Source organism: Sarcophilus harrisii, chromosome 1 (assembly GCF_902635505.1).
Source record: "Sarcophilus harrisii chromosome 1, mSarHar1.11, whole genome shotgun sequence".
NCBI classification, from domain to species: Eukaryota; Metazoa; Chordata; class Mammalia; order Dasyuromorphia; family Dasyuridae; genus Sarcophilus; species Sarcophilus harrisii.
Window position 1 is genome coordinate 118,032,112 of NC_045426.1, and position 8,747 is coordinate 118,040,858.

The window sequence follows — 8,747 nt, forward strand, 5'->3', positions numbered from 1 at the left end:
GGATCTGGCTTTCAGATGGCAGTCCATACAACAAAGGACCAGTAAAGTAGTCTAGAATTTGGAGATTCAAGAACATCCTGAAGAAAAAAAATCTACTTGTTTGTCACTCATGAGTAGGATCCCAACCAGGAATAATGATAGGGCTCTATTAGAGTATCTAGGCTAGAATAAAGAAGGTTTGAGGAAGGCTTCCTGGGGATTTATTATATTTATATTTGGGATGTATGTAAGTTTGCTACATAATTCTATGTATTTTAATGCATTTAATATCATTATTCTGAGAAGGAGTCTCTAGGCTTCATTAGAGTAGCAAAGGGGTTCATGGTACAAAGACAGTTAAAAACCACACGGACAGCAAGATCTGAGGTTCCTTCCAGGTCTAAATTGTGTGTATATATATATATATATATATATATATATATATATATATATATATATATATATATATATATATATATATATATGAGAACCCAGCCTCCTGACTCCTGTGTTAGTACTCTTTCCACCATGCTCTGATCTGGCTGTTTAAGGTTTGCTTGGAGGTTAAAACTTTCTTTTCTTGGGTCTGTTAATGAACAATAAGGGCATGAGAAAGAATAGTGTTCCCTAGAAAGGCTAAAATCGACTTAAAGCCTCTTAGTAGGAAAAAAAAATGATCTGTCAAGTTTCTTTCCCTATCTTTTCACTCAGTTTGCTGCAAAAACACTTTAAAAACCTAAAAAATTTTATTTTTCCCTCTTTTTGAACATGGGGAAAACATGTAAAAATGGAAAGAATTCTAGATTTGAAGTCAAGGGATCTGTATTCACATCTTGTCACTTACTACCTTCATGGACTTGGGCAAATTAGTCACTTGATCTTTCTGGGTCTCAGCTCCTTATTTGGAAAATGAGAAGGCTAGACTAGATAGCTTCTAAGGCTCCTTCCAGTTCAATAAGTATTTATATGTTTTCTAAACTCTCTATGCCATCTATGTTTTGCTTAGTAAATTTAGGTGCTTTTGTTGGTGGAGTTGTGAATTGATCCAACCATCCTAGAGAATAATTTGGAACCATATCCAAAGGGCAATAAAACTGTGTATCTCCTTTGATATATCAATAGCACTAACAGGTTTGTATCTGAAATAAAAGTACCCATAGGAGTATAGGTTCTATACTATATATAGGTTCTATATATAGCAACACTTCTTGTGAGGGCAAAGAATTGGAAAATGAGGGGATGCTCATCAATTGGGGAATGGCTGTCAGTATGTGTCAGTATGTGGTTATGATGGAATGCTATTGGGCTATAAGGAATGACAGACATGATGGCTTCAGAAAAACTTAGGAACGTCTATGTGGATTTTTGCAGAGTGAAGTGAGTACAACCAGAAGATCACTGTACATAGTTTTAGCAATATTATTACTATGATCCAGACAATGATCCAAGACAATTCCAGAGGACCTACAATGAAAAATGCTATCCACCTAATGAATGAGAACTGATAAACTCAGAGTAAAGATTGAAGCATACATTTTTACCTTATTTTTTGGCAATTAATTAATATGAAAATATATTTTGTTTGACTTCATTTGTATAATTGATATTATATTTATTGCTTTCTTAATTGGTGGGGGAAGAAGGGAATTTGTTATTAAGATTTTTAAAATAAATGAATGTCATAAGTAAAGTTAAAAATGCATTTAAGTTCCTAATAAATATTTGTATAATTGTATCGACTTGTTTCTTGGTAGAGACACTAAAATGCATTTAAAATTATAAGGTTCTGGGATGCAGGCTGGGGGGGGGTTGGGGGAAAATTGGCAGAACCCCTGTGTTCTCAGATAGCACAACATAATATGGTTTAAACCCTGAGGATCCTCTAAAAGCTTCTATCAAGTTCCACATCTATTTGGTAGTACAGTATAGCAGGAAGAACATTGAACTTGGAACTTGGATAGACAAACTGCATTTGAATATTGGTGTTGATATTTTATTAGCCAAAGAAGCTTCCAAAGCCCCAGTTTTCTCATTTGTAAATTAGAGCTCATAATATTACTATGACAGTCTAGAATGATAGCTAGCATTCTAGCTATCTATTCTAGCTGGAGTCAGAAAAGATCTGAGTTCAAAATCTGTCTCAAATACTTGTGAACTGTGTGACTTTGAAGTCACTTCTCTAAGCCTCGGTTTCCTCATCTGTAAAATGAGGCTAACCATATCACCTACCTCAAAGGGTTATTGTGAAAATTAAGTGTGTATACACATATGTATATATCTATTGTTCTAAAGAGTTATATAGACATCTCTTACCATTGTTTGCTCCATCTAAATTATCACACAGATTTGTTGCGAGGATGTTTGAAAACTTTCAGTCTCAGTATGAATGTAAGTTGGCAATTGTAGTCATATTGGAAAGAACACTAAATTTGGTGTTAGAAAAACCTGAAATCCTGCCTTGGCTCTGCCATTTACTAGCCACAAGATCCTGGGCAGTGTGGGACAATAGAGAAATCAATGATTCTGGAGTCAGTGGAATTGTGTTCAAATCATACCTCTGCTTCTTACTTCCTGTGTAGGCAAGTACCTTACTTTCTCTGAGCCTCTGTTTCCTCACCTGTAAGAGGAGGAGTTGGACTAAATGGCCCCAGATGTCCTTTGCAGCTCTAATCCTGTCATTCTATAATGACTTCTCTTAACTCTACTTTCTCCCCTTTATGTGCATATAATTTTGGCACTGGTATGGTAAAGGACTCCAGAAGGGTCCTCTGAACATTGAGAAATCAAATTACTTGATTTGTGGTCCTATTTCTAAAATACTTTGTCTTTGGGCTATACAACCCCTCTGAATCTCAATTTCTTTATGTATGAAGAGATTAATAACCCTTTCATTATCAAACTTACAGGATTGTTTTGAGGAAAGCATTTAACTCCCTATATCAATATGAACTACTGTTACTGCTGCCTATTTTCCAGGGTTGTTCTAAGGACTCAATGAGAAAATGTTTGCAAAGGCTTTTGAGAACTGCAAGGCCTTAAGTAAATTTAAGTTATTAATGATAAAAGGATATAGTTCTGTCTCATATCTTTCCATGGAGAGCAGCAGAAATGCTAAAATAGTATTAGAAGTAACTGTATGAGATAAATAAAGGAAAAGACACCCACATTTGTCCCTGCTGCTTTTACAGACTTTGCTCTTACAGGCTCCAAAAATGGACAGAAATCAGAGGGGTATTCAAATCTTCGGCCTTCTGCAGGGCCCATGTATTATTAATATATAGAATATTGAGATTCAGCAGGGTTGGCCAACTCTATAGAAGTTTGTCAGAGGGGAGAAGACACAGAGGAGAAGTATTAAGAAGAGAAAAAAGTAACCTCAAGTTTAGCTTTTATAGAATAAAAGGCTAGAGTAAATAAATGGCTTGAAGTGAAGAAGACCTGGATTCTCATATCTTCAACAATAAGATCGTGGGCAGCTAAGTGGCACAATGTTAGAGTGCTCAGCCTGGAGTTAGGAAGGCTCATCTTCCTGAGTTCAAATTTGATCTCAGACACTTGTGATCTCAGACACTGTGTGATCCTAGGCAAGTCACTTAATCTGATTTGCCTCTGTTTCCTTATCTGTAAAATGGCCTGGAGAAGGAAATAGCAAACCACTCCAGTATCTTTGACAAGAAAACCCCGGATGGGGTCATGAAAAGTCTGACTCAAATGAACAAGAAGTTACTTTATTCTCCTTGAGTCTCTGATTTTCCTTACTGAAAAATGGGGATAATAATATTCAACAATATGCACCTGTCTGGGTTACTACAAAGCTAAAATGAGATAAAGTATATAAAACACTTTGTAAATGTCAATTATTAAAGACTCTAAATTCTATAAGTTATAAATCTTTATATATAGCAACATTCAATAGATATGTATTATTTATTTGGGCTCTAAAATCAAAAGTTGTAGATAGATTGAGATCTATATAGATAAAAGGAATACATGGAAGAAATCACAGATCCTTAACACATTAACATATTGTTAAATCAAATTATTATTGATTTGGGGGAGGAGGGATGGGATCTGTTTACATTAACAGAAATTGAACAGCTGAAGGAGATTAATTTACTTCTCTGATCAGTTATTGAAAGCTCACCTAGCCAAGTAAGTTGCCTGAATTATGTTATTTAAAGACAGCCTAGTAGGGGGGAAAAACAGAGAAGAAATGTAGAGTGAAAGAAAGCTTGGATTAGGAGGGGAGGAATGTCATCTGAGCAAATAACAATGAAGAATAATGCTCAGATGGTAATGAAGAGGAGGGATCTTGTTTTTTCTGCTACCTCTTTTCTCCATAAAACCCCCTTCCCCCAGATCTTCCTTCTTCTCTATTTCTTTCTTTCATATAGAAATCCAACTGGCAGATTTTCAGACATTGTGAAAATGAATGCACTTGCTGCTATCGCTGTGGCAGCCACCCCCTCCCTTTAGTGTCGGCAACACATTCCCACAAACCAGTTTTACACACACACACACACCCATAAATCAGTTATACACAGACATACACTCACATCCCTGTCTACCCATGAACCAGTTCCCCATCAGGAGGCTATGACATTCAGCATCTAAATAAGCCTCTTAGTCGAATAGTCCATTCATTCACCTTCAAGCCCCTTCCAGAAGATAGTGATTCAGAATTTTTTCTTTTAAAGGATACAAAGAGATTATTTTTTAAACCATAATTATTTTTGCTGCCAGACGGAAGGGCTATTTCCTTTTCCCTTTCCCTTCCTTTCCTCTCTGCTCTAACCCCTCCTTTCCCCCCAACCCACTGCTAGTTCTTGGTAAAAACCGGCAGCGAACATCAAATAGGGAGCCACAGAAAAAGCCCTTTTTCCTTCTGCATGAAAAGATAAACGTGGCCAGGAGGTGGCTCGGGGAAACATCTCTCTGTCTGAAAAAAACCAGGGGGTTATCCTACATGATCGCCGGAGATTCGTTCCACCTCTAAGATTTTAGATTTTGTGCATAGGTTAAAGATTTTTTCTGCCCCCTCCCCCCAACCTCCTTATCCCTAACCAGGGACACAAGCTCCAAGGCTGCCCGTGGGCAGGCACAGCTGTGCCACCCACACGTAGTCATACATACGCTACACATGCTGCACAAAACCTCGAGTCTTGGGGTGCACACTATGTTCGGAGTTGTGCAGTCGCATCGTCAAGAAACTAACCCCTCAAATACCTCTCCCTAGAGACTCCCTCATTTGCCCTCGCATCTGCCCTGTCTCCATGCCCGTCCCCATCCCCGTCCCCGTCCCCATCCCCGTCCCCATCCCCGCCTCTCTAACCTAGGACCACAGCAAGCACTGTGGATAGCAGAAGCCAGTTGTTCTTGAGGAATCGTTTGCAGTCCCATCTCCTCCTCGCTGGCTTCCCCATGGTGGATGCTGAAGCTGCCGGCGCCAGCAGCCTCTGATCCTTTGCTGAGGGGCTTTTGATGTTGGCGGTGGGGGTCCCAAGAGGTCGGAAGCCTCCGGCCACCTAGGACAGAGCAGGCGGTGACGAGCTGGGGCAGCGGAGGATGAGTCCACTGGATGTGCCGCCCGCAAGGCCGGCTGTTGCTCTGGAGGCTGCTGCTGCTGCCGCTCCTTGTGCTTGCCTCTCTGAGGCCGGAAGCCCGCAACCGTGCGCGCTGCTTCTGCCACCCGAGTGCCAGCCTCAGGGGTGGGGGGACGGGAAGGGAGGGGGGGAGTCGTTCGGGGTTGGGCAGGCTCGGCTCCTCCTGCTGCCTCTGCGCTAGGCAGCGCCGGGGCCAACCAGGGCCTGGAGAGGGAGGAGCGGGCCAGCCGCGAGCCGGAGTCAGTTGGGTGGGAGGCTGAGTAAGTCCTCGGAGGGCTTGCGGCTTGCGGGGAGAGCTCCGCACCGCCCGCACTACAGTCCCCAGCCAAGTGGCGGCGACAGAAGCTCGGGTCTCTTCCTTAGCGTCTCCCCTGCCTCCCCTGCCTTAGTCTCTTCTGTTCCTTTTGCTTTTTTCAGAGACGAGAACGCTTGTATTTTTAAATCGTGATACGTTACGAACCCAGGTTTTGCTGCTTATTACCTGTGTAACCTAAGAGGCAAGCCACTTCCTCTTTCTGGCCCTCAGTTTCTACAGCTGCCAAATGAGGGCAGGGGCTTAGTCCAAATTTTCTCTAAACTCCCTCCCTCCTACTATGATTTGTTGCTCAACTCATTCACTTTCCCAAATTTTGCTCTTAGCATACAATCTTCTAAATCGCTTTTTCTTAGAGCCTGTCCTGAATACCCCACTCACTAATCCTTAGTACTATGCAGTTTTCCATAATGTTCACCTACAGAATTGAATTGCACTTAAATACCCACTCTTATGCCCTAGATACAAAACTGCACTCCTTTTCCTAATGAGGTAAAATGCTGGGGATAATAGATACATATTTTATATATTCTTCTGCTTCTCCCGTTAGCTTACCTAAAGCATATTCTCATTGTTACAGCTCTGTTCATTCATTATGACTACTTCTAGGAGTGCTTTAAGATTTATACAGAGCTTTTCTTAGGACAATCCTTTAAAATAGTATAAATTAAAAAATAAATAAAATAATAAAGTAGTATAAATATCAGTCCCTTTTATTGTAGAGGAAAAGCTAAGGCTCACAGAGATAAAGCGATTTTGTTCAAGGTCATACAGAAAGTGGCAAACTTCAATCCAAGTCTCAGAGACCACAGCAAGGTCAGATCATCTTGGAGATTAATTGGGCATGTGCATTGTAAACTCTGATTAATGTCTGGTGCAATCACTGCAAGGTGTCTAGCTTTCCTTGGAGAGACTGTCCTTACTTGAGGTCTTGGAACTATGCCTTGAGACTAGATGCATTTAAATGATCATAAAGGGATTTAGTTAGTCTAAATTAGTAGTCCTCATTCTTTTTCATTCCCATAGTCCTGGCTTTTAGATAGATTCCTAAGCTTTACTTCCTTTTAATAACTATGTAAGTTTCTCATTGTTGGTTTCATAACAACCAGTTCTCACCTTCACCCATTTTTTCTATTTCAACTGACCGTGACAGCCGTTTTGCCTGATCATCATTCCTAAAATTGGTCAGTTTTTGTCAACTTTTAAATTTACTTATCCACAAGTCACTGTTTCAATGAAGGCTCTATTACTTGGGGGAAAAAACCCACATACACATACTTTCCCACATACACATACTTTCCCACATGACTTGCTTTTACCTGAGGTTGGTTGGTTTGTTTTTTTAAATCCAAAGTTCTGCCTTGAGATTTTATCCTTCTTGAAATGTAAGTGCACCTCCCCAGCGAATCTTATTAAGAACTTGTGTCTTAGTGTGAAAAAATAATTTCATTCTTTGAGAAGACCAAGTTATTATTCTCCCTTGGGGGGTGGGGAGAGAAGGGGAGGGGAGGATGAAAGGTAGAGAAGACTGGATGGGTCCTGGATATCTCAAAGGGGTCTACTAGGACTTTTTAAAATATATTTTGCTAACTGTATTCTAATGTGATTATATTGAAATCTTATCTTATGCATTTAAAATAATTATTTTGAGGAGTCATGAGATTTTAATCCATTGTCTGAAGGGTCCAGACTATATGTATAGGTTAAGGGGAGTGCCACTAATGTGGAAAAAGTTGAAGTAAATACAATATGACTTTGCATATTCCATATAATGACAGGATTCCAAACAAAATCTTTGTGAAGTTTGGAAGGGAAAGCTGTAACTTACCTGAAGAGCACAGTCAAGTCCTCTTGGATAAGTCAGAGATGCTGAACATCTACTGGCTTGCCCTTATTGCCAAGATGGTCTGATTGTAGGCTCTTGGCCCCTTACCTCTAGGCATTGAAGGAAAAAGGTGCTAATGGAAAAGGACAGTACAAATGTGATTGTTTTCCTTATAAATAGATATCTTCTATCCTAGAGTATTGTTAAGGAATAGGTCAATTCTCCTAGAGCCTCTACAGCTGTGGATTATAACATCTGAAGTAGTTGCAGGCAGCTTTTGCTGACACAGGTGTTGTGGACTGGGAATTAGATAAATTGGAAGCAGAGGGAAAAGGAGAGAGGTCAGACAACGCAATTGCCTCTGCTGTCAGTGAACAGCAACTGCCTCTCAGTCTCCTTGTATCATCCTCTCCCAAGAGGAAGTCCATTCTGGGTTGGACCTCCAGCAGCCACTGTCAGATGGCTCCAGTGTATTTTCAAAAGAGTATTCCAAAATCCATAGCACTGATTTTGGCCAGCCTTCAGAGCATTCCCTTTTATCATATTTTTGTTGCTTTCTTTAATCTTTTATGTATCTCTGAGCAACAGTTTTCTAAATTCAAAATTTTCACATAACAATATCTGTCTAATGCTAGATTCAAAGCCTTATCTGTCTGTCACTCTATAGAGAAAAAAGACTTTGGTTTTGTTTGAAGCTGCATATAAGCTTAGATATGTGAATAGAAAAGAATGGGAAGTTAGCTTCTAACTATCTAGAGCAAAGGTTTGCTGATTGAGCAAAAAAACGCATGCAGTTGATGAGCTTTGTCCTCGTGCTATAGTTACAAGGAGAGGGTAGTCATAGGTCTGGCAGTCCTGAGCTGCAGCAATCAGGCATTGATTCCCTGAAAGCATTTTGTGATTCTTAGCAAGAAGGCTTCTATGAATATACATATGTAGAAGTTTGTTTATTTTAAATGCAACTTCTATTTTCACCTTTCAGGTAAAATATAATACATATTTTAATTCTAGAGGTATAGTAGGATAA

The 8,747-nt window shown here is 39.9% G+C and overlaps 1 protein-coding gene across 2 annotated transcripts in view; it reads right to left on the bottom strand.

Annotated features, from left to right (window-relative positions):
• Positions 1-6,050, bottom strand: part of SLC1A1 (solute carrier family 1 member 1) — a 108,914-nt gene extending 102,864 nt beyond the window's left edge. The window contains exon 1 of one of the 2 annotated variants that reach the window (XM_031962188.1): positions 5,312-6,050. In XM_031962188.1, coding sequence (XP_031818048.1) covers positions 5,312-5,402 — 91 coding nt within the window. In that variant the 5' untranslated portion in view covers positions 5,403-6,050. The remainder of the gene's footprint in view (positions 1-5,311) is intronic. The other variant, XM_003762127.4, reaches the window with a different exon arrangement.
• Positions 6,051-8,747: the final 2,697 nt, after the last annotated feature.